At 41.4% G+C, this 26,225-nt stretch overlaps 1 protein-coding gene and 1 non-coding gene across 3 annotated transcripts; both read left to right on the top strand.

Annotated features, from left to right (window-relative positions):
- The first annotated feature begins 89 nt into the window (after positions 1-89).
- LOC144651248 (putative skeletal organic matrix protein 7) lies at positions 90-24,198 on the top strand. Of its 2 annotated transcripts, none has more exons than XM_078511182.1 (5): positions 90-240; positions 20,655-20,733; positions 22,103-22,367; positions 22,553-23,077; positions 23,645-24,198. In XM_078511182.1, the coding sequence occupies exons 1-5, from the start codon at positions 157-159 to the stop codon at positions 23,934-23,936; spliced, it is 1,245 nt and encodes a 414-aa protein (XP_078367308.1). In that variant the 5' UTR covers positions 90-156; the 3' UTR covers positions 23,937-24,198. The 2 variants fall into 2 exon arrangements, with proteins under 2 accessions (XP_078367308.1, XP_078367307.1); XM_078511181.1 differs by having other exon boundaries at positions 22,100-22,367.
- Positions 24,199-26,086: 1,888 nt separating this feature from the next.
- LOC144652772 (U4 spliceosomal RNA) lies at positions 26,087-26,225 on the top strand. Its single transcript, XR_013570625.1, has one exon. It is a non-coding gene; the product is annotated as a U4 spliceosomal RNA (small nuclear RNA).

The following is a 26,225-nucleotide window of genomic DNA, read 5'->3' as shown; positions in this document are numbered from 1 at the left end:
ATGACAAAAGCACTATAAATAATTTGAGCGAGTATTTTCTCGCTAACCAAAACAATAGTCAAATATTCAAAGCAAACGGTTTTATACTTTCTTTGCTCTCGTTGCGTCTCTATACCGACAAGTGAAGTTAACAGTTAAATCAACGATATCTTTACAATGAGTCGTTACTTGAACGCAGTTTTGGTTGTTGTTTTGCTAAGTGTTTTTCCATTGGAAGCAGAATTTGTTCAAGGCAACACGGTGAGTGAAATATTTATTCAAAAAGATGTTGAGCGCTTTCCTTTTGAACGCAGAAACCAGTTGTTCCGGTGAAAAATCAAATGGAACCTTCTTCTCCACTGGAAAATTTTCGAAATAAATAGAATACCTTTAGAGGTTTTTTATCTAGCCTCGTTTTACTGGACTGTGCGCTGAATATCACTTTACAATTTTGCTTTTCCGCGGCTGTACCGGTGGGAAATGAAATGGAACGGTCCTCTCCACTGGAAATTTTTTTAATGGTACGCACTCGTACCGTATTATTGTGTTTGTTTAAAATTGTACCGTTCCATTTGCCGGAAAATTCCACACAAATAAAAATTCTCGTTCACTGCACTTCAGTTTATTTTAGTCTAAAAGATTGACATTGCCGTACATTTTAACGCTGTTTTCGTAGAGCGAACATTTATTCAGAGCCATTCATTGTTGACAATGTGTTTATCACGGTTGTGTAAAAATAGTAAAAGGACAGAAAGAAGTAGTTTTAAAAAATCTTGGCTGCACATTTTTATTTACAATTATAACCGCAAAGTTCGCTTTGATACATCAATAAGATGACTGAGATTAAAATGAAAAAAAAAATAATTAACAATTATTCCATACATCCATGTCCAATATACACGACCTGATACGGATCGTAAAAACCATTAGACGAATCGTACGGTTGGTACGGTTCGTACGAGTCGTGAAACAATAGTTTACGAGTCGTACAGTTGTTGAAGTGCATATGATTAGTGAGACATAATGGGTCCGAACAGTGCTACAAATCGTACGAGTCGTACGGTTCGTACGAGTCGTGAAACAATAGTTTACGAGTCGTACAGTTGGTGAAGTGCATATGATTAGCGAGACATAATGGGTCCGAACAGTGCTACGAATCGTACGAGTCGTGAAACAATAGTTTACGAGTCGTACAGTTGGTGAAGTCCATATGATTAGCGAGACTTGGTGGGTCCGAACAGTGCTACGAATCGTACGGTTCGTACGAGTCGTGAAACAATAGTTTACGACTCGTGCAGTTTGTTAACTGCATAGCATTAGTGATAAAGCGTGATACTGTAATCAAAACACACCAAGCATAATGTATATTTCTCGTTCTGTAAGCGTCACGTCCCCAACACGGTAAACACAATGTATATTTCTCGTTCAAAAAACGTGGAAACCCAAACACGCTTTAGAATGGCCCAAACACGCTAAACGCAATGTGTATTCTTCGTTCTATAAAAAGTGTGCTCACGGTAAACACAATGTATATTTCTCGTTCTAAAAACGTGCAAACCCAAACACGCTTTAGAAAATGTCCCAAACACGCTAAAGGCAGTGTTTCTCGTTCTAAAAACGTGCAATCCCAAACACGCTTTAGAAAATGTCCCAACCACGCTAAACGCAATGTGTATTCTTCGTTCTATAAAAATTGTGCTAGCGAAACTCGCTAAACACAACACGGTAAACACAATGTATATTTCTCGTTCTAAAAACGTGCAAACCCAAACACGCTTTAGAAAATGTCCCAAACACGCTAAAGGCAGTGTTTCTCGTTCTAAAAACGTGCAAACCCAAACACGCTTTAGAAAATGTCCCAAACACGCTAAACGCATTGTATTCTTCGTTCTATAAAAAGTGTGCTAGCGAAACTCGCTAAACACAACACGGTAAACACAATGTATATTCTTCGTTCTAAAAGCGTTTGATGGCCCAAACACGCTAAACGCAATGTATTCTTCGCTCTATAAAAAGTGTGCTAGCGAAACTTGCTAAACACAACACGGTAAACACAATGTATATTTCTCGTTCTAAAAACGTGCAAACCCAAACACGCTTTAGAAAATGTTCCAAACACGCTAAGGGGTGTCGAATAGTAAATGTAAGACTTTGCGAGACGGCGAGACTGATACCTTTTTTGCGAGCCCGAGACCTTTTTAGCCTTACAAAATAAATCGAGCTTTTTGTTAAGACCCACTATGTCCCACTAATCATATGCCCTTCACCAACTGTACGACTCGTAAACTCATTGTTTAAAGACTCGTACGAACCGTACGATTCGTACGATTCGTAGCACTGTTAGGACCCACTATGTCTTACTATCATATGCCCTTCACCAACTGTACGACTCGTAAACTCATTGTTTGACGACACGTACGAACCGTACGATTCGTACGATTCGTAGCACTGTTAAGACCCACTATGTCCCACTAATCATATGTGCCCTTCTGCACCAACTGTACGACTCGTAAACTCATTGTTTGACGACTCGTACGAACCGTACGATTCGTACGATTCGTAGCACTGTTAGGACCCACTATGTCTCACTATCATATGCCCTTCACCAACTGTACGACTCGTAAACTCATTGTTTGACGACTCGTACGAACCGTACGATTCGTACGATTCGTAGCACTGTTAAGACCCACTATGTCCCACTAATCATATGCACTTCACCAACTGTACGACTCGTAAACTCATTGTTTGACGACTCGTACGAACCGTACGATTCGTACGATTCGTAGCACTGTTAAGACCCACTATGTCTCACTATCATATGCCCTTCACCAACTGTACGACTCGTAAACTCATTGTTTCACGACTCGTACGAACCGTACGATTCGTACGATTCGTAGCACTGTTAGGACCCACTATGTCTTACTATCATATGCCCTTCACCAACTGTACGACTCGTAAACTCATTGTTTCACGACTCGTACGAACCGTACGATTCGTACGAATCGTAGCACTATTAGTACCCACTATGTCTCACAGTAGTCATACTAAGTATCACTAATTATATGCACTTCACCAACTGTACGACTCGTAAACTCATTGTTTCACGACTCGTACCAACCGTACGATTCGTACGAATCGTAGCACTGTTAGTACCCACTATGTCTCACAGTAGTCATACTAAGTCTCACTAATCATATGCACTTCACCAACTGTACGACTTGTAAACCCATTGTTTCACGACTCGTACCAACCGTACGAACCGTACAATTGGAGTGATGATTTTTACGATCCGTATCAGGTCGTGTATATTGGACAACCCTCATTCCATAAGCCCGCGTTGGATACGAGGTGGTAAATAGCCAACGAGGCGCGAAGCGCCGAGTTGGCTATAACGACTCGAATCCAACAAGGGCGAATGGAATAATTGTTTTATTAAATTCTTCTCAAGCATGTTCAAATCGACTGGACATTTCATTTTGATGTAAACGAAGTGATAGTATGAGGAGGCGCGAAAATTTCTGGCGCGGTGTTCACTTCTTGAGTTGAATGAAACATACGAGGAAAGCGAGCAAGAGAGTTTTCTTCAGAAGATTTTCCTCAAACAATCCCCTCTAAAGTCGTCTAAATATCCTGGAAATTGTGACAACAGTTAAGATTTACGAGAATATCCGAAGCAAAACCTTTTCTGGAAACTACAAGTCTTGTGCAAGTCGAACGAAGCAAGTGTTTACATTGTACTTCTTTACGGCTCCACGGCTGTCATCTGCTAAGCTTATATTATTTGAAGCGAAATTGAGCTCGAAGTGGAACAGGTACACACTTGCAATATGAGGGTTTTGGCGCAAATCCAAAAAAATGCGTTCGGGGCTTCGCCTGGCTCGCCTGCCGGCTTCGCCATTCTCGCCCCTCACTGTTTTTTTGGATTTGCGTCCAAAACCCTCATATTGCAAGTGTGTCGGGGTTAGATGACAGCCTTTCAACCCATGCACATGTATCTAGGCAAAAAGGCACCCTTTTAACACTTGTTGAGGACTGTCCTAAAACAAGTGGCCCCCGCCAAGCCCCAAAGAACAGGCGCGCCAGAATTATTTTTCAATTGAACAAATATTTTTTACTTTGTATATGCACCAAATGGCTGCCGCAAGATATTCGTCAGAAGTTTTGCAAGCTATGATGGAGGAAAACCTCCGTGAATTTCAAAGAAACCCGCAAAGAAATTTGTCTTTTTTACTGGCCAACACCGATTTTAACGATTGGCTCCGAGTATGGAAAATGGACATACCCGAAACCGAAAAAAACAACAAAGATCTTTTAATTTTTGCAAAAAAACACAAAAAAAAGTTTTATGATCTTTTGGAAAGTGAAATTGAAGAATTGAATGACATAAAAGCAAGCTTCGGGCTTAAAGTAAAATTTTCGATGAAAAGAAACGGAGTTACGCAACACATGGAGCACTATTTCAGAGAAAGAGAACCGCGTCTTTTTACAAAAAACACCAAAGACCGAATAAAAAAAGAGTTTGACGAATTTATTGACAAAGCAAAGGGAGAAATCGAGGCTTGGTCGGAGAAGGGCTCGGGGTGGGTTGTTGAAAGAATAACAAGGGCGTACACCTATGTTGCGCGTTATCGGCCATTGCGCGGAGGAACTTACTTGCCTTTGCCTCCCAAACTGGCAAACAAAAAAGCAATTATTAACGTGCAAAACAGTGACAACCAGTGTTTAAAATGGGCTTTGAGAGCTGCTTTATTCCCGCCTGCGAACGGAAAAGATCCTCAAAGAACAAGTAAATATCCCGTTGATGACGGCATAAACTACAACGGAATCGATTTTCCGACACCCCTAAAGCAGATTGACAGGCTTGAGGCGCAAAACAGAAACCTTGCAATAAATGTTTTTGGGTGGCACTTGAAAGACGGGTGTGTGATACCTCTCAGACAAAGCGAAAAAGAAAACAAAATACCCCGTATAAACCTTATGTTGATTGAGTCAGGATTGAAACAGCACTACTGTTTTATAAAAAGAATTAGCGCTTTGTTACACGACCAAACCAAACACAGTAACAAAAAACACTTTTGCATGATGTGTTTGACAAATTTTACAAGAGAAGACTTGCTTGAAAAGCACAAAAAGTATTGCAATGGGGTCAAAGGCAAGCCAACAAGAATCGAAATGCCAGATGAGGAGAAAAACACCCTTTCTTTTAAAAACTACCAAAAACAAATGAAAGCGCCTTATACGATTTACGCCGACGGCGAGGCATTGTTAAAAAAAGAGCGCCGAGAAACGCCCGAGAACCGCCAGAAAAGTTACACGTACAAAACAGAAAAGCACGAGGCATGCGGATTCGCTTACACGCGTGTAAGAAGTGATGGTGAACACGAAAAACCATTCGTTTACAGAGGAGAAAACGCCGTTGAAGTATTTTTGAACTGTCTTTTAATTGAAGAAAAGAAAATAAGATATGAATTGTCAAAGCCAAAACCTCTCCTTATGACGCAAAAAGACTGGGCAAACTTTAAAAAAGCCGAAAACTGCCACATCTGCGAAAAATCGTTGGTGAAACAAAACTTTTTAGACTCTTTGCCGGTTTGGCTTAAATCTAATAAAAAGGGGTTTGATTACTTAGGACAGTTACACAAAAAATGCTATTACGAAAGAATAGAATTGGCGAATACTCTTAATAGCGGGAACCATTATAAGCTAAAAAAGCTTGAAAAAAAATCACACAAATTAGCCGCTGAAAACCAAAAAAACTGCCTAGCGTGCAAAGAGCCGCTTATCCAGCCGAACTACAAGGATGCGGTGAGGGATCATTGTCACATAACAGGCAATTTTCGAGGAGCCGCGCACAACGTGTGTAACTTAATGATGAAAATAAATCCAAAAAATATTCAAATACCAGTTGCATTTCATAACCTGAGTGGCTACGATGCTCACCATTTGATGCAGTCAATTTCGAAGATTTCAAAAGAGGCACAGAAAGAGGTAAAGTGTGTTGCAAACAACATGGAAAAATACATTACATTTTCACTGGGGGGTTTAAGGTTTATTGACACTTTGAACTTTTTACTTGGAAAGCTTGAAAAACTTGTAGAAGATACGCCGAAGGATGCATTAAATATGACGAAAAAGGTTTTCTTTGAAAAAAGTGAACTGTTGTTAGACAACGGAAAATATCCAAGCGAATACGTTGAAGTGTGGGAGGAATTTAATTATAACAACTTGAGTGAAAGTTTTTTTAAAGGTGGGGACGAAACTAAAGAAAAATGGCAAATTGTCAATAACATCCACATAACAGATGAAGGATACAAAGAAGCAAAAACCATTTTTATAGAAAAATTTGGCTTGTTAACACAAAAGGGGATTTATCCCTATGAATACATGGACTCATGGGAAAGATTTAAAGAAACAACTTTGCCGAAAAAAGAAAAGTTCTACAGTAAACTTACAGGCGAGCACATAACAGACAAAGAGTATGCACACGCGCAAAAAGTGTGGGAAACCTTTGGCTGCCAAAATCTTGGAGACTACCACGATTTGTATGTCAAAACGGACGTTACCCTGTTAGCGGACGTTTTTGAAAACTTTCGAAAATTATGCCTTGAGAAGTACAATCTGGATCCCGCAAATTATTACACGTCGCCAGGTCTTTCTTGGGATGCGCTTTTGAAAAAGACAGGTGTGGAGCTTGAGTTACTCACAGACTACGAAATGCACCTCTTCGTCGAAAGGGGAATAAGAGGCGGGATTTCGTCGGTAAGCAAGAGATATGCAAAGGCGAACAACCCATATGTTAAGGGATTTGATCCGAGTCAACCAAAAAAATACATAATGTATCTCGATGCGAATAACCTTTACGGGTGGGCAATGAGCAAGCCGCTTCCGAAAAGTGGTTTTAGATGGAAAAAGGTTATGCCAACAGAAAAAGAAATAATGACAAAAAAAGAGCATGCAAAAACTGGATGGATTATGGAGGTGGAGTTAGAATATCCGAAAGAGCTGCATGACGCTCACGACAGTTACCCATTAGCGCCAGAGAAAAAGAAAATAGACAAAGAAATGTATTCGCCTTACCAAAAGAAATTAATGAATGATCTTGAATTAAACCCCCCAAACACTGAAAAGCTTGTTTTAACGCTTGAAGACAAAACCAATTACGTCGTGCATTACCGAAACTTGCAGTTTTATTTAAAACAGGGAATGAAACTCAAAAAAGTGCACAGGGTTTTAGAGTTTGAACAGGAATGCTGGATGGAGCCCTACATCCGGATGAACACAGAATTCCGAAAAAAAGCAAAAAACAACTTTGAAAAGACCTTTTACAAGCTAATGAACAACTCGGTTTTTGGAAAAACAATGGAAAACCTGAGAAACCGTGTAGACATAAGAATAGTGAGAAGCGACGAGACAAATAAAATAAGAAAATTGGTCGCAAGTCCATTGTATTCAAGGCACGTGATGTTTTCAAACGATCTTGTCGGAATAGACATGCGAAAAAGTAAGCTGTTTCTCAATAAACCGGTCTACACAGGCATGACTATCCTTGACGTAAGCAAGCTATGCATGTATGACTTCTTTTACAACCATCTGAAAAAGGAGTACGGGGAGCGTTGCGAGCTTTTGTATACAGACACAGACAGCCTTTTGCTTGTGATAGAAACAGAAGACGTTTACGCGGACATGGCAAAAAACATCGGCGAGTACGACACAAGCGACTACCCCGAAGAGCATTCACTTTATTCGAAAGAAAACAAAAAGGTGTTGGGGAAAATGAAAGACGAATGCGCAGGAAAACTGATTTCAGAGTGTGTTTGTTTGAGGCCGAAAATGTATTCAATAATGACAGAAGGTGAAAGCGAAAATGAAATCGAAAAAATAAAGAAAAACTTTCCTGAGGCAAAAATAAAAGAGTGCACTTGCGAAGGGGAAAAAATGCAGGTAATAATGGCAAACGACGAAGAATTGGTCAAAAAAATAAAAGAGAAACATCCGAAAGCAAGTGAGTCAAAATGTTGTAACACGCTGAAAGTGGACGAAAAAAATATAAAAAAGGCAAAGGGGGTGAAAGAGTGCGTGACGAAAAATGAGATAAATCATAAAGACTTCAAAGATGCACTTTTTCAAAACAAGGAAAGCTTTCACGAAATGCACATGCTAAGAAGCTATGCCCACGAGATGCATTCAATAGTGGTAAACAAAAAATCGCTGTCGCCATTTGACACAAAGAGATGGATAAATGAAGATGGGATAAACACTTTGGCATATGGGCACTATCGGATGGGTGCGGAGCACGAGAGCGAAGCTCTTGCAGAGAAGGGGCAAAAAAAAGAGCCCACCGCCCCATAAAAGGGGGTGAAAAAACTAACTAGCCGCCAAGCAAAGGTCTCTCTAGAGTGCTTTAATAAATAAAAAGCCACTCAGGAGTGCCCAAGGGGCACCGGCACGCACCCGTGTGAGAAAAGAAACCAGTGACAGCGACGACGCAAAACACGAGGAGACAGAACATTTTTTTTGCTGTACCGAGAAGGGGCAAGTGTTTAAATGACTCGCTGAACAATAAAAGAAGTAGCAACGCCGGCTGCAACGCCAGAAATTCCCATAAAAAAGGTTCGTATTTTTGTTGCAGGGGGCTGGGGCCCCGACAGAACGTTTATAGCTTTTCTGAGCCCAAGGGGCTCAAGCACTAAGTGCTTGGTGGTAACTGTGTATTTGGAGGAATAACAAGCAATTCTTCACGCACGAAGCCGCGCTTTGGACCATCGTGCAAGTAATAAAGAACTGGCTGATTAGGTTTAGTAACAGACCTTTCAATGCTGTAGACTTTTAATGACCAAATCGGATCTGTAGCCCTTTTTACGCCGCCTTCCAGCTCGCCAGGTTGGTAGAGAAAGCGCACATTAACGAGAGAGGGGAGTTTTTTTTCTTTCTTGCCAACAGGTCTTGTATATTTTGAGGACGGTTTTGACGAAACAGCCTTTTCTTTAATTGCAGCAGCAGGTTTCTTACCAGTAAGACTGGTTACTTCGTTGTTTAGAGCGGCAACAACTTCGGGTAGCCTTTTTACCCACGCTGTCGACCGCTGGCCAGATGGCAGGGTCATCTCGACACCGTACTGATAACCAAACAGGCGCCCTGCCAGTGTTTGATTAAAACGTTCAACAATAGCTTGATCTCTGTGAATGTTAACACGCCCGCGTCTAATATAGGTTTTGTGATTTTCCATTTCTTTAGTAACAGCTCCCATGAATTCGCGACCAGGGTCAACTTGCAGCATCTGTGGCCATTTTAGTGCACTTCGCCTGTAAATTGTCTGAAAACCTTTTGCAACCTCAGTTGAATCTTTGGAGGTCAAAGGCTCGGCCTCTTTGAAACGGCTGGCAACGTCAACAACAGTCAGCGCGTATTTGTAAACTTTTCGCCCTCGCGGCAGTTTGTCGTGTGGCAGAAAAAGAAGGTCCGCCTGGTGGACCGCGTTAGGAGAAGAAACATCGAATTTTGGGCGAGGAACGTATCGTGGTGCCGGAAGGTAGATCTGCCAAAGGGCCTGCTTAACTAGCCACTTTTTTGCGGCATCTTCGGAAACCTTGGCAGCCTCGGCTAATTTTTTTATCGCAGCAATTCCCTTCCAGTAGCCCTGGGGGCTATAGTAGACTTTCGAGATAAACTTTGCATCCATGCGTATACAAGAAAAAAAAGAAACGTTTAAAGAAACCGAAAGGCAGCGTACCCAAGAGCAAGAGCGCCTGCGCCAACAAACATCAGTTCACCTTGTTTCTGCTGCTCGCTTGGCTGATAAAAATCAGAGAACTTGGGTTCTTTCGGAGGAATCATTTGTTTGTCAGGATGTGCCTGGTTGTAGAGTTTGAAAGCGTAGTCTGTGTTCGTAAAGTTTTGTTTCGCTTGCTGTTTGATCTCATTGTTGGTTTCGATCCAGTCGAGAAGCTTCGTGCGGTCGCGAGAGTACTTCGCGTAAGCTGCCTGGTAAGCCTCGAGAGCTTTGTCGTGTCTTTCTTTTTCTTTCAAAGCGGCGTCATCTCCGCCACCCAAAGCTCGAGCAAGATAGTTGCCGCCAATGAAAGCAGCAGCGTTCAAGATAGCTCCGCCAGCCATAATCGCTACGCTTGCCATTGTGTGTTTTTGTTCTTATATTAAGATATTTTTTTTTAATTGGTGGGGAGAATTTTCTGGTCCTCGAGATACTGTTTAAGTGCAACGCTGCCAGCCATGACGGCTGTGAACTTTACATAGTTCATAAAACTGCTGCTTGGGTCGGATGTGAAGTTTTCTTTTACAACTTTTTTGGCAGCCCAGCCGATTCCGGCGGCAAGGCCAGTGAGAGTCGCGGCATCCATGAGTGTTTTCACGAGTTTGTTGTCAGACATGGTGTTTGTTATAAAATAAAAATAAATATTTAAATTGAAAAATAATTTTATGAATTCTTTTAATCTCATCAAAGAGTTCTAATAAAAAAAAAGTTAATTGCTGAAGTCAGAAAGTAAAACAGAAATCACTTTCTTAAAAACTTTCGCTGGTCAAACCAACATCATCAACCGCAGAATTAAAGATTTTTTGCATTTCAGCAAACACCGCACATTTTGCTTGTTCAATCATCTCTTTTCTTTTTTCTTCATTTTCTATTTTTTCATACTCGTTTTCAAGTATTCTTAAATCCTCATACCACCTGTTTAAACTTTCTACAGATTTTTCAGCAATTTTATGAAAATTTTTTAATTTTTCTGGTTCCAGCCGGTTTAAATAGGCTTTTCCCTCATTCAAAGCAGCTGTTACTCGTACCTCATCTTTTTCAAAGCAATTTGAAAGCATAGAAAGCACAAAAAAGTTTCCAAAATCCATTGGGTCAGACATAGTGTATGAACTTGTTGTGGTCATAGTATTTCGTTTACTTAAAAATAGCAAATGTTTAAATGGAATTTATTTTTTTAATCCATCGGACGGATTCCTCTTTTTGAGCCATTTTGGCTTGTTGGTTGCGGAATTCTAGAGCCCGTTTGGCGCGTGTCTGAAGAACGCGTTGCAACCCTTCCAATACTTTCTGCTGTAACTGGTGTGTCATCAGTTATAAGAGTTGGCGGAGCTTTAAATGTTGGACTTCTTTTTTCGTTTATAAAGGCTTTTATGTCTTCGCGTTTCACATAAGTTGTAACGATTGCAACGCCGATACCAAGCAAAGATATCCATTGATTTGTGGTGAGACCGCTTGATTGCGGCTGAGGCTCGGTCGGAGCTGGTTCCACGGGCGTGCCCGAAGGGCTCGAAGTTACATTTCGCTTAGCAGATGCAGATTTCTTTTCCTTTTCTTTTGCAATTATTGCAGCAGCCTCGACAGCAGCTTTTTTCTGTGCTTCACGAGCCTGTTTTGTTTTTTCAGCTGCAAGCTTGCCAGCAGCTACTCGCTTTGGATTTTTGGTAGGCTTTGTTGCAGGAGTTGTTGAAGTAACTTGTTTCTGTACTTCTTGGGCGATCGGAGTTTGTGATTCACGTTGTTCGAGCTCAGCCATTATATAATGAGAAAAAAATAATATTTAAATAGAAAAATGCTCAGCAAACTTTTTTGGTCAGCAATTTCTAAGCATTGTTCAGTAATTACTTAGCATTTTCTTAGCATTTCTCAGAAAAATCTTCAGTAGTTAGTGTTTCAGCGCCATGGCGCTGGGACTCAAGAGTCCCTTTGGCTTGCAACTTTGTCGCCCCCGTTCGTTTAAAACAATGTGCTTTGTTGTGATGAGCGCAGCATTTGCAACGGCAAGAAATCGGCCGCATTTCAAAGCCAGACCGCCTGCCAAAGTGGACAGCTCTTTGCTGATGATGTAGTCGTTTTTGAGTTCCTTCTGATAATCATTGACGTCCTTGATATTTACGGCCATACCAACGACTTTAGTAACAAGAAAAATAAAGCTGTCAATCAAGCTGTCGGTTGTTTTGGATCCAACGTATGCCTCATATCTCTTTAAGTACTTTTCAACTTCTTTATCTGTCAAGCGCTTCACCTGCTCGTGTGTCAGTTGCACACCGATTGCTTCTTTGGCTTTTCCTGTTGAAACAAGGATTGCAAGCTGTTCACGCAAAGCAGGAATGTCAGGGCTTTGAATGAGTGCCATAGCGCTTTCTGTACTTTCTGGTTCAGCTCCTAGCAGTTCCATTACGGAAGCTAATTCTTGTTCACATGCAGCGCCCTTGACGCTCTCGGGTGAGGTTGTTGCGAACGGGTCAGCCATTTATTACTCTAAAAAATATGTTCAATAAAAAAATTTTGTGCCGTAAGGGTGGCGATGAGAAATGACAAGATGCGAAAACTTATTTTTTTTTAGCTTTAAAATGATTTTTTTGTAATCCTCATTGGCAAGTTCGCCAGCGTAATCCTCAAAGATTGCCTTCGTGGTCTTGGCAGAGGGGGTGTAAAAGAAAACGATTGCCGCAACATTTTCGCGGAATGAGGATGTTATGCTTGTCAATTTTTGAGTTAACACCCATACGCTCAAACCTGCGTGGCGAGCAGAGAAAGCAAGATTCACCAACTCCCCTGTTCTTCCTTTTACATCTTTCGAAGCAGCACAGTCGTCGAGGATGATAAGCGTGTTCGTTCCCTCAAAAAGAAATCTTGAAAGCCTTAACAAAGATTCAACCTCGTGCTGCTCACAAATGAAAACAAAAAATCGAAGATCTTCCTCAGCAAAGCGATAATAAGTCTTGTTGTGCGCGAACGTCGGGCAGATGAGCACGATATAGTCAAACTTGCCTCGGAAAGGGCCACAAAGCTGATTCACCACGTATCTTGTTTTTCCTGAGTTCGTTGGTCCCACAATGAGGGCGTTAAAGGGTATATTGCTTGGGTCCATGCTTTGCTTTGCGAAAGCTATATCAATACTCAACACTTTCTAATTCTTTATTTACAATAGAAAATTGTGCATCAGCGATAGCGAAAATGTAGCATTTGACATTCCCTGATCCTGAGGCTGTTCTCTGTATCTCTAAATTTACGCCATCCTTTGTGTTCTCCAAACTGAGCCCGCTGCCGTGCATGTTGTTGTCGCTCATGGAGCGAAGGTCAATGAAAAGCCCAAACTTTTTTTCTGCATAAAACTTTGTGGCGTTATTAAAGATTTTTTGGTCTGCGTTTTTGCCAAAGAACCTGAGAACATCCTCCCACATGTCTCTTCCTTCAACGCCCTGACTGTACACCTTATTTGGAACGCCGTTCACGCTGATTTTTACATTTGTTATGTCAGGGTTAAAGAAAGATTCTGGATCTCTTGCGCCTGCGTCGTGGGGTTCAGGAAAAAGAAGTAGAAGACCCTTCAAGGAGCGCTTTGGGACGTTAATTCTTTCGTTTATTATCGTGTCAGTAGCTTTTTTTACTGTGATCGTTTTGTAATTATGCACATGCTCGTAAAAGAAAGTTTTGCCGTTAAGGTAAGTGCTTTCTACTTCTCTTGCAAGTTCTTTGTGATAAATAGCCTCGTATTCGAGTTGGATGTCAGTTAGCTCATACCCAAGTTTTGATGGATCTGTTCCTCTTACAACCACACTTGGACTGTTCAGTTTTATCTCGAAGACAAGCTCGTCTGCGAGTGCACGCGGATAAAACACACCATGGTCTCTCAAAATCTCGTGATCCAGCGGGATACGATACTTGCTTCCATAAACTTCTGCCAGCTTCTTTTCCGCGTCAACTCCTGATTTTTTTTTGTCACCAGCATTTGAACGGATTTTGCATAAATCCTCGGACTGGATACCTTCAAGAAACATGTTGCTGCGCTTTTCTACCGGCAGAAAAAGGTCCTCGAAAAGTTTGTAGACGTCGTAAGCGTTCGTATCCTGCAGCGTTTCTCCAGCAAACCTGACAACCATCCTTGAGACAAGCGCCCGGGTGACGTTGTTTACGAGAAAGTTGTTGGGCTCGCCGCTCACCGTCAAGTTGAACACAAGAGCCAGGGAGCCTGGCACGAGAACGACACCCTCTTCAAGCTTTGGTACAGCAACTCTCAGAATTTCTTCTGGAGACGCTTTATTCGGATTAAATGTAACGCGATGTAGCACTCTGTCTGCCTTGAGCGCGTTTGGTGTTTTCACTTCGAACGTTGGACTGTGTCTTTCGCTGACAGCCATTGTATATTTAAATTAAAAAATGTATTTATTTAATATAACATGGCGGTAGAAGGTGGCTTTGGTGACAGAGATCCTCTTTTGGAACATACAGGCGACCGTGACGACCGTAATGACAACGATGACAGCGATACAACAGGCCCATTCCAACCTGGAGGGGCATCAACGCCCGGACCAAGCGAACAAATACCAACGAGAACTACCACGATGAATAGGCCGAACGAAACAACAACGATGTTTCCTGAAATCCCCGACGATAGTGCGACAACAACCTTCACTGCTTCGAGTTATCTTGACAAAGAGTTTCCATCAGCTGACAAATCAAAGATTAAATACAAAATAGATGAAAATGGAAGGCTGCAAGTCGGGTTAATTAAACCAGGTAAGCCTTATTATAATTTAACAACCAAAATTCAAGGCAAGGAAGAATACCAGATAAATATAAGACTTCCCAAAGAAGTTTTAAAAGCCCTTGGTCCAAGTCGTCGATTAACTCTTGAAAATGAAATAAGAGGTCTTTCAGAAGGCATCAATAACAACAAAAAAACAGCAGAAGATAACAATGAAAGCCCGGAGGAAAGAAAAAAAGCTAAAGAAAGAGCAAAACTACAAATTGAAAGGCGCACTGATCTACAGAAAGAATTAGATCGGTTGAAAAAAGTAGAGTACGAGCCTGTGATTGGGGTAACAATACCTTTACAAGAATTCCAACAACATGAAGAAGAAAGGCTCGAAAGGGAAGAGGAAATACGACAAGAGAGACATGAACAAGAAGATATTACAAACGACGAAAACAGGCCACAAGCGGAAAGACAACAAGCTCGCGAAAGAGTTGATAACTTGAATCAAGAAATTAATGAAATAGAAAATGAAAGAGAAGAAGAGATCGAAAGATTGTCTTTAACAGACAAATTAAGAGAAAAGGTAAAAGCGATTTTCAAAAAATATGGCTTCACCGTCACAGCAGTTTTGCTTGCCGTTGGCACGACTATTGGCGTAATTCTGAGTTCTCTCTCAAACGGTTTAAAAGGTTTAGCAAAAGGTGTTGGTGACGGTCTTCAGACACTTGGCAAAAAAATTGCAAGTATTCTGCCGGGCCTCCTTGGCTCGATCGCCAGTTTTGTGTTTCGAACGGCCGGCCAGGTGATCAGCTTCCTCGGCAAGAATGCTTGGCTTTTGATTGTCGGTGTTGTTATCTTTCTTATCGAGCGAGTTACAAAACGAAGCGAGCGCTAAGCGCTAGAGGGAACGCGAAGCGCCGGTGCCCCTTGGGTACCCTCAAAGAGCTCGGCTGACTGCAAACGCAACAATAACGGCACCAGCAATAAGGTAGATCTTGTTTTTTTCGTGTGCTGTATCTTCAGTGTCTGGCTTCTGCTTTTCGTCTGTTTTTGTCACAGTACCCGCTGAAGGCGTATGTGGCGCCGGCTCTTTTTTTGCAGCTTTGTGAATCGGGTTTGACGAGCGCGACGCGCTCGAGCTCTTCGAGCTCGGATGACTTGTTGGTCTATTAACTTTTGATGGCCCACCGCTCATACTTGTTGCGCCCACTTTTTTTGTAGCTTTATTAACCTCATCATTCACTCCTAATTTCATCCCAACAACAGCCTGCTTAAGCTGGTTATTGTAGCCAACAACGCTTTCTGTGTTTATCACCATACGAGCGGGCATCAGCCAGGCACCTGGGCAGACTGCAAGGTTAAGCCGAACCTTAGCTTCGTCGATGGCTAGTTGGTATCTTTGGACCGACTTTGCCAGATCAGGTTGCCTTATAGCGTCTTCAACCAACACGAGGAACTCACTTTGCGCTTCCTTTGCACGGCCGCCTGTTCCAAGTATGCTACTTCGAACGTTCACCTGCGAACCGAGAATACAGTAGACAAAAGCCTCTATCGACTGGTTTACTCTCGACAAACCTGCCTGAGTAAGCCCTTCAGTGCCGTTAGGACAAAACCAGTCTGCCTGTGCATATGCAGCGTCGTCTGGCTCGATGTATTGAATCAAGTTACCTTTGCTTGCAGCTCCCCCTTCGTCCGAAAATTTATCGTAATCGGGGTATTTTGCCCCAGAATTTTTCGGACCAATATTTGAGATCCAGATATAAACGTCACCCAGTCCGTGGTTCGCGCCTCTTGTGAAACGGAAATCGCTTGACGGGTCGACACCGAACTCAGCACATATTCTTTTGTACGAAGCCACGTCGTACTTGTTGTCGAACTGGCTAAAAGTTGGGTCGCCAGGCAAGGCGCTTACGCTCTGAATCCCCCCATCTGAAACAATATTCGCCTTATCGTGAAATAAACGTGAAAAAGATAAAAATTACGCACAATCGGTGGCAAGCTAAGAGCTGAGTGCTCTTCATCGAAAATATCTCGACTTATACCGCAGCCTGTTGTCGCGCACCATACCGCAAAGTTAAGTTGCTGGGGCCAATAGGCCATGTTAGGCCCCGCAAGCCACTTTTTTGACTCTTTTCCTGATGTATGCTTCAGTTTTGTTTTTTGAAAAATCTCTCTTAATTTCGTTGTGAAATATTGGTCTGGTGTGACGTAGATGTTTATTTGGCTGTTAAATATTTTTTTCAAACTCGGTGCGGCTTCGTGAAATCCAACCGCGGGAATTGGCAAAGATGAGCCTTTTGCGCCACTTGGTGACAGCTGTTGTGGAAAATTAAACCGCCTGAAATTTGATTCACCCCCAGTGCTTTTTTCATCTCTGGGCTCCAATATTTGCTGTCAGAGCCAAAAACATTTATCAAATGGCCTTGCCCTGCCTTGAAATAAATGTCTGCCGTTGCTGTGTGGTTGTAAGCGAACTCAACCTGTGCAACAAATTTTGTTCGGTCAGCGTTTGGATATTTTGCAAGAAAAGGTTTCCACGCATTGTCTTTTGCCGCTTCAGAAATTTTATTTGCTTCTGGGGTTTTCATCCACTTCATAAAATCTCTTGTTTTCGCATCCATGGTCCTCTTTTATATTAAACATTTTTTATTTTTATTTAATATAAAAATGGTTGTGCTGACCGTCACCACAAAAGAAAATCCTCACACTGTTAATTTCGATTATCCTATTCCAAAACCAAGCTATATCCGGCTTTTAAGTTGTTCTCTTTACAACAGCTGGAATAGTTTGGAAAAGGATGGAATAGTTTTTTATAAACAAGTGAACAAGGAAGAGAAGGCGCGTTATATACGGCAAGGAAACTACTCACTCGATGACATTGGGAGTATTTTTGAAAAAGGATTTCCAGAGAAAAACATGTTTTCTGTAACAAAAGGCATTGCAGGTCGTTCATTGATAATAAAAGCAAAAGAGCCCAATTTAAAAGCTTTTGGACTGAATGGAAGTCTTATTAAGTTCTTTAATTTGCCTGGGTTTGAGAATTACGCAAGTATTGAAAAGGAATATTTTGAAACAATTGAGGTAAATAATGTTTCAAATCCTAAAAATTACTTCATCAACTGTGACCTTATCGACAAGCAACAAAGCTTGCTAAATGGTAAGCCATCAAGCCTTTTAGCGTTTTTTGACATACGTGGAAAACCGTATGAAAAAGTTTATTACCAAAATACACATTTTAACGTCTTGCGCGACGTTTCTGCTGAAGAAAATGTATCATCTCTGACTCTTTCGATTAGAGATGAGAATGGAAAGCCATTCGATTTTAACGGCACAAATCTTACATATGAGTTGGAATTGAATTAAATTAAATACAAAAATAACTTTTATGTATACGAGACCATGTCATCTGCTAATGTGCTCCCGAGTGCCCCTGCTTATGGTGATCGCGAAGAAAACAGCGTAAAACAAACACTGTATCCCGCTTTGCCAAATCAACCAGAAAATTTTAGGTTAACAAAAATCAATCAAATTTGTTCAGAATTTGACAAAGAAGTTGCAAAATACCGAGCTGTTTTGAAAAAGTATAAAAAGGTGAAGTCTTTTTTTCATTATTCCGCAATTTCAATGGGTGGTTTGTCCAGTGTTCTCTCTGCTTCCAGCCTTGGAACAGCGGTAACAGTCGTTGGTTTGCCGGTAAGCGTTCCTCTCGCAGCATGTGCTGCAATTACAGGCGTTTTGTCAGCCGCTTTCACTGGAGCGAGCAAAAAACTTGAACCAAAAATTATGAAAAATAATGAAATTACTTCTCTTGCTGTTGCCAAACGGGAAACTGTCAATAGACTTGTTTCTGCCGCTCTCATTGACAATAAAGTTGATGACAAAGAGTTTCAAATTATTTTGGATGAATATTCTCGTTACATGGCCCTCAAAGAGACTGTTCGCATGCACCTTACAAAAAATTTAAGCCAAAAAAAGTCATCCCCACAGCCTGACATTGAGAAACTGAGACAGGAAATTCGACAAGAAGAATTAGATAGGTTAAAAAAAAGAATATCAGCAGAGTCGAAATCAGATTTGAGAAAATAAACACTGGATTTAATCTGAGTGTTCAGAAAAATAAAATTAACGCATGACACAAATCGTGACATTGTGTTACACACAGCGTGACATTGTGTGACACAGAGCGTGACAGTCACGCGTGACGTTGCGTGACAGGTCAAACGAAAGGGCAAAACCCTGGTCGGGGGGTGCTCGTTGGCTGTTTCTTGCCTAGCCCCGGCTAGGACTTTTTCCCCGCCGCTGACAAGGCGGCTGTCCCACATTTTTACCTCTGCCGAGGTTTGAAATCCCGAGGAATTTCTGAGCACCCCCACGTTATCAGTAGGGCCGAGGCGGGTTCACCCAGGGGTATCTCCCACTGAAAGGAGTCCCCCTATACCCCGTAATTCACCATCCGCACAAGCCATTATAACACGATTCAAGTGGTTGGCCATCCACTACCTCCCTTGACTTCACCAGAATTTGTGAACTAACAAAAAGTTACGGCCGCGTTTACTTATATATAGTTCACTTTGTCACGTTTTTCACTTGTGGTACCCTTTCACCTATTTTGAGCAAGTACGCATGCGCTTTTGAGCATCAGGATGATGTCATCATTAATTAGACACTTGGTAAAGTTTGGTAAATAGGCTAAAATGTTGGTGCTTTTCCAAGCGATTTGCTTTATTTTAACCGAACTTTCTACTCCCGTTTGGCAAAATGAGGTCAGACAGATAACATATCAAGTCGTGGAAGCAATGCTTGAAGCAGAAAAAAATAAACAGGCCCGATTGAGTCCGATGTTTCGGGAAAGTTCTTTCGATCGATCGTTAAACTTCTGTGATCAAATCCTGTTATTTCTCGATTTCTTCTCTTCGCTTCACTTCGGCAGCTTCTGTGGGGGCACAAAAAATTACAGCGCGTTAACTGAGCGTATTTTTTTTGTAATATCTGTTCTGTTTCGTTTTTTATCGGCCCAAACACTAAATCCTGATTAGGCCGCCATGTTTCTTTCTGCTCGTCCAAGGGCCTGAGAACTAGAAATATGGTTTCCAGACTCTCTCTGAAAATGTCACGCAACTCACCGGAGCGTGCAAGTTTTGTTTAGCTTGTTAAAACGTTTGCGACAACACTGCTGTCTAATTTTTTTAATTTTTCAATCAGCTCGTCTGTTAAAAAGATTGTTATTTGTTTTTCGTTTTCTTTAGTTTTTTTGTATGTTGTAAACGCTTTTCCATGAGATCTTTTCAAGTTTTTCTTTACATTCAAGTTAATTTCTCCAGTTCTCCCTCTTCCCATCTTCGTTTACTCAATAAGAGCATTTGTTCAATTGAAAAATAATTCTGGCGCGCCTGTTCTTTGGGGCTTGGCGGGGCCACTTGTTTTAGGACAGTCCTCAACAAGTGTTAAAAGGGTGCCTTTTTGCCTAGATACATGTGCATGGGTTGAAAGGCTGTCATCTAACCCCGACACACTTGCAATATGAGGGTTTTGGACGCAAATCCAAAAAAACAGTGAGGGGCGAGAATGGCGAAGCCGGCAGGCGAGCCAGGCGAAGCCCCGAACGCATTTTTTTGGATTTGCGCCAAAACCCTCATATTGCAAGTGTGTCAGGTTTATTGAAGAATGAAAGAACAAAACCAAGATTGAAAGGTAACAAACTTTACTGAAGTGCTGAGCCTAGTTTTATGACGAACACTGAATGAAACTGTGTCAGTTTGCCGTTCTTTCGTAAATTATTTGCTGCTTTTCTACTTTATTCACTCGCTCTTGTTGTGCGTTCAGTTTAAGAGTATTATTAATTACACTTTTCGCATCTATCCTTTTGTTTTGCGTAGTTAAATTTACTATGGTATTTCTGTGGTTTTTGTAGGCACCGCTAATTATTTCTTGTTCATAAAGCTCGCCAAATTCGCTGTTCAAAACCATTTTTTTGATGGAACTGTCGCTCCCGCAGAAAAATTTTAGCTTGCCAATAGTAACGCAATCATTTTCCAAATAAGGTCAAACTAAGGTATACGAGCTGACAACCGGGATTGAGTGAACCAATCAGAATGCTAGAAATGCAATATCCGAGGTTGAGAATTTAATAATAACTGATATATTTACTGCCTTGGATGCAAGTCAAGCAAAATTATACATGACAGAAGTGTTTTTCATTTCTTTCAGCAAAAACATACCAGTGGAGACCAACCAGGCGGAGTGTCTCTTGAGAAGCGGAGCACTGTTCATGCAAGGTCCATTTCGGGTTAGTAACTCTGCTTTGCGTTACAGGTTTTTTAAAAATATATTCACAAAAAAGTTTTTTTTTTTTTTTTTGTGGGGGGGGGGGGGAACCAATTTAACTTTAGGGAAGACAAATGCATCGAAACCCCAGGAACCCTTGGTGCTCGACAATCGGTTAAGGAAAACAGACATTTATTAATTTTTGCAATTTGGCCAAAAAGTACGTCAAAGGCAATAAAAATACGTCAAAAACGTTAAAAATTCGTTTTGCGAAAATTTATTCAATAAGTAACAATAAAGTATATGCCATCAGACAGAAAAAGAAACCCCCAAGTGTTGTAAAAATTTCGCTAACGTGATCACCAAAGGCTTCAGTAGCATAACAACTGTTTACAACAATTCAGATGTCTCTCGAGCACCTACATAAATAGGGACGAAAGGTTGGCGTTTTTATTTTTCTGTTCTTCCCTTCCTTTTCAAAAAACAATATTGCAAAATGAGAGACACTCTTCTGGCCCAAAAAATAAAATAGAAGAAGAGGCCGAGGGGTGCGGCTAACTTTGATTGAAAATCAACAAAAGTGTCTCACGATTCTTGTTGCAAACCAAAACTGGAGTTAAACCTTGTGTTCAGTGTCCCTATTAGTTAAAGACATTTAAAGGGGCTTTGTCGCGGATTTTAACAAATTTTTGAACAACGTTACCAAAATATGTTTTTATGTCGTAGGAAACCTAAAAATAATGGTCCATTTTTGTTAAAAATTCCTATATTAGAGCACTGAAACTGTTAACAAGCGTCTTTGGCTGCGAATGGCTAGGGTGAAAATGGATTGTAACCTGAAAAATTAAGGCTTAACTTTTCAAGATGTTAAAAAAATGCGTCTTCAAAAAAATCAATATTTATACCGGTGGTTTGATTTCTTTCCGTAAATTACGGGGAATCTTCTTTAGATGTTCAAAGATAATGTCAGTTGTCATGGGTGTAGTTGCCTACCACTAATTCCAGAACAGTTTAGACCAAAAATCAGTAAATCCCCGGGACGTACAATCCCGGACGAAACCAGTTGAGACAAACGCATTTCACAGTTTTTTCGCGAATGTCTTGCCTGGTAAGCTTGTGAAAAACATGTTATCCCCCTCTCCCCCCACTCAATGTTGTTTTATGGGGTTTGCAATTCACCAGGCTTAGTTTTCATAAAACGACAACATTGACAACATTGAAATAGGGGAGGGGGGATTGACAAACATGAGCTGTAGTACCAAAATTGGTGAAAATTAGCGGTGTCTCAACCCTTTCGGCCGGGATTGTAGCTTCTTTGATACTAGACATAAATGGTTCATTTGTTTTAAACTTTGCCACTTTTCATTTCTTGACAAATCTCTTTGTAGCAGGTGGAAACAAGTTCTCGGTAACTGCTGTGTCACACTGCACAAGCATGGTAAAATCACCTTTCCAGAATTATTACAAACTCGATGCGACAGCTGACACGAAAGGTGTCATGTGTCGTGTTCTTGCTGAGTCCACTGGTGAGTCGCAGGCGTACACCGTGTCAGCGGAGCTCCTGAACCAAGCAGGATGGAAGGGAATAAACAGCGGACATCTTGGATTGCTGTTCAACGCTGTGGATGAAAACAACTTCGACTTTGTCTACTTCAGGTGAGTTGAGGCGTTTGAAAACTCACACTGCATGAACCTGAAGCTCTTACGCGAGCATGGGGGAGAACCATAAGTTAACACATATCATACTTTCAAATTGCTAGAACTTTTAACGGAAGCCAAGAAGAATATTGTGAACTTCCCATATACGGCGCGTACAACTAACTTAAACCTTATACACACAGACCCCACTGGCTGGGTGGCTGTTATCAGACCGGATACATGGGCAATGGAAACCCCACCTTTGTCGAATTTAAGGCGTGCCCGAACGGTCCTCCAAAAGGCGGCGTCTGGTTCCCAGTATCAATCAAGGTCCAAGGTCAAGACGTACACGTGTACCTCAGTGGGAACCTGGTGGCGTCTATCAAGTCCCACTTTACTCCAAGAGCCCGGGGAGGAGCATTTACTTTTCACGGCTACCAAAACGTGGTCCTCTTCAGGAAGTTCCAAATCGTCCCGCAATTTGTCAGTAAGAAGTGCGCTAAGACAGTTGAACTCCCGGGCTACGTCAAACTTGATGCAGATCATGGGAGATGGCCTCAGGATGGCTTCTGTCAAGCTGCATACTTGAAAGATGGTGGACAGTCCAGAGATTATCAGCTGTCAGTTGATCTGTATAACTTCATTGGATGGAACGGAGTGAATTCTGGTCATCCGGGAGTGTTCTTTAACGCCGAAGATCAGGACAACTATGACTTCATCTATTTCAGGTTTGAATAATCTTGAGTTGATTTAAGGGCGTAAATCTCATAATAACCAGTTGCAGGCTTCAGGGAGACAGACAGACAGACAGACAGACAGACAGACAGACAGACAGACAGGCAGGCAGGCAGGCAGGCAGGCAGGCAGACAGACAGGCAGGCAGGCAGTTAGGCATGCAGGCAGGAAGGTAGGCAGACAGACAGACAGACAGACAGACAGACAGACAGACAGACAGACGGACAGACAGACAGACAGACAGACAGGCAGGCAGGCAGGCAGGTAGACAGACAGACAGACAGACAGACAGACAGACAGATAGGCAGGCAGTTAGGCAGGCAGGCATGCAGACAGGAGGGTAGGCAGATAGACAGACAGACAGACAGACAGACAGACAGACCAGACAGACAGACAGACAGGCAGGTAAGCAGGTAGGCAGCAGAAAGACAGATAGCAGGAAAATAGCATATATATTTATGGTAACGGCGCAGTTAACGGTTACGAGTTTCTATAAATTCACTTTGTCCTCATATTACTGTTTATTACTCGCCACGTAAATTAATTACGTCTTTTTCCAGGCCTCATTCGGTCAGCGGATGCTTCCAGACGGGTTACGTCTACAAAGGCCAACCCAAATTTGATGGAGCTAAGTCGAGTACTTGCCCTACCGGTCCCCCCAAGGGAGCAGAGTGGTTCAATGTGAAGGTGACAGTATCAACAGCCACTTCTGCAGGTGAAGTCAAAGTGCACTTGAAGGGCACCTTGGTGACGTCATGGATTCCACGCTATCCAATCAAAAACAGTGGTGGTGTTCTGGTGGCCAATGGCTACAAGAATGTGGTGTACTTCAAGAATTTCCACATCAAGTGAAGGAGGTCGTCCTAGTTTTAACAAAGACGAATGGCTAAAAGTAATGATCGAACAGTAGAATCTGATAAGACTATCAGTGTATAAACGGGACTCAAGGACTTTAGTGCTTTAGGGGTAATGTGTATGTGGGCTTCCTTTCTTTAATCCAAGGACGCCTGCGCATTAAAGGGGTTTCTAACACGCTGTAGGCTGCTAGGTGTTAATTACATAAAATAACTGATATTGTAGTTTCGATCCAGTAAATTAAAGAAGCTTTCGTCGACATTCAGTCTATGAATCTTGCTTGTGTCACTTTGATATTAGACTCGGAGACTTCCGCTGCAAGAAGGCTGGCACCACTTGATTTTTACTACCAGTTACTATCCTATAAAAAGAAAAGGAGGCCTAAAAAAAAAACAAGCGACAACAATGTTAGAACCCGTGCTTTGTTTTGAAACTGCAAAAATCTCATCCTTTGAACTAGTTGCTTTCGAACTCTTAAGTGCCCTTGCTCTTCGCGGTGCACCCAATTCCATCCAATTCTTAACCCTGTCCACCAGGTCTAAAGGCGGGAATAAAGGTGTATTTGAGTAAAATTTTAAGAGGTTTAAATAACCCCGTGCAGGAGTTCCCCAGGTTACCAGCTGGGGATTGTTTTAGTGTTCATGTACTAATTTTTAACTTCACATTCTAATGTTATACAATCACACTAAACCTTCAATATTTCCTTTTTCTCTAAATTTTACTTATCCTTTGAGAAACACTATCTCCTCCTAAACATCCCCAAACATCACCCAAAAATTTACAAGACATCCCAAAACATAGATTCGTGTAATAAGCAGAGATTTTTTGGATTGCTTGAAACGCGAACGAGTTATTCACATTAAACCCAATAAAACAGTTGATGAGCAACCTCTAGGTATACCCCCGCCTTAAAGGAGCTATATCACGGACAACGCATCTTGAAAAAAATTGGCAAAATGTTTTCAAGTTTGTCATTCGCAATCCGTCTTAATCTTTATTAGTCAAAACCATCATTGGTTACTTTCGTTACCTTTGTTGTTTTTCTATGTTAGAAAATTATTATTTTGAGGTTTCCTTCAATTTAAAAGTAATCAGAAAAATGACTTAAAATATCGTGACGAAGCCCCTTTAACTTAGGTGATTAGGCGACAACCTATATTTTTAATTTGCTACCCTGCTATCCATGAAAAAACGGCTCAAATCTATTGTTAATCCGGGGAAACCTATTAATTTCGGATAGGGGTGTGCCGCAAAGGTTCTTAAACTCTGACCCTATTTAAGGATAAAGAAAGCGAAAATGTATACCCTTTTTAAGGCCCAAAACCAAAAAACCACGCCCTGTTCAAGGGGAGGAGAGGCGTTCGGTGACGTTCCAAATAACGGCTAACTGCGCACGGCAAAACACAAATCTCATAAAATCGCTTTAGTAATACATGAACGGATAGTCAGTTTTAAGATACTTTTTTTTCGTTTAGCTAGGCGTTTGTTTTAGCTGATAGAATTTAGGTACCCTACCTAAGGATCACACTGGGAACACAATGCCAAAAGGAGCAAAAATGATACCCTATTTAAAGACCGAGAACCTCAAAAACTATACCCTATCTCGCGGCACATACCCATATAGCCCATATATGGAAGTATCCCCTCCCCCCTCCCCGGGGGGATCAATGTTCAATTTCAGCTGGAAAATAATTTTAAGTTTATATCACTTCATTTCATTCATATGAAAAAATGCTGAATACACCCTTCCCCAGCGTGCACCTCCTGCACAAAAGGTACCCACGAAACCCCATTGCTGAAATTGATCAAACTCGTCGTACCAAATTTGATACTTCTGACCTAAAGGGCACAATCTGTTCATCATTCAGTAAATAAGACGTACCGACCCCTTTTCCCAGGGTAAAGAATTGCCTCTTCGGAAAAAAGGAAAAAGAAACTACTGTCAGTTATAGTCATTTTCTATACAAAAAGTTTTTGTAATTATGTGCAGTGACATTTCTTTTTATATATTAAAAACGAAGATTCGTGAATCGTGATTTTTTATTCGCGATATGGACATGCGCACTGAAAAGTCTTTTATTACCTCTCACAATGAAGAAAATTGACACGTCGACAAAAGCCATATTTAATTTACGCCTTGTTCAGTCAGCTTTGCGCAGTGGCATTACCGTAGCCAGTGAGGTTCATCCGAGGCGCGGTTATTGCTGATTGAAAACTTTTCCCATTACCCCGCAAGACGACTTGAAATACAGTCGGCTTTGCAATTTTTGACGGTTCATACGTGGA

This window comes from Oculina patagonica, chromosome 4 (assembly GCF_052425735.1).
Source record: "Oculina patagonica isolate OP01 chromosome 4, crgOcupat, whole genome shotgun sequence".
NCBI classification, from domain to species: Eukaryota; Metazoa; Cnidaria; class Anthozoa; order Scleractinia; family Oculinidae; genus Oculina; species Oculina patagonica.
Note: the sequence above shows the minus strand (reverse complement) of the source record. Positions and strands in the feature narration are given on the sequence as shown.

Bases quoted from the DNA above. Each gene is read 5' to 3' on its own strand.
- LOC144651248 (XM_078511181.1), top strand. From the start codon at position 157: ATGAGTCGTTACTTGAACGCAGTTTTGGTTGTTGTTTTGCTAAGTGTT. The intron at 241-20,654 runs GTGAGTGAAATA...CATTTCTTTCAG, and splicing joins AATTTGTTCAAGGCAACACG to CAAAAACATACCAGTGGAGA. The intron at 22,368-22,552 runs GTGAGTTGAGGC...TTATACACACAG, and splicing joins TTCGACTTTGTCTACTTCAG to ACCCCACTGGCTGGGTGGCT.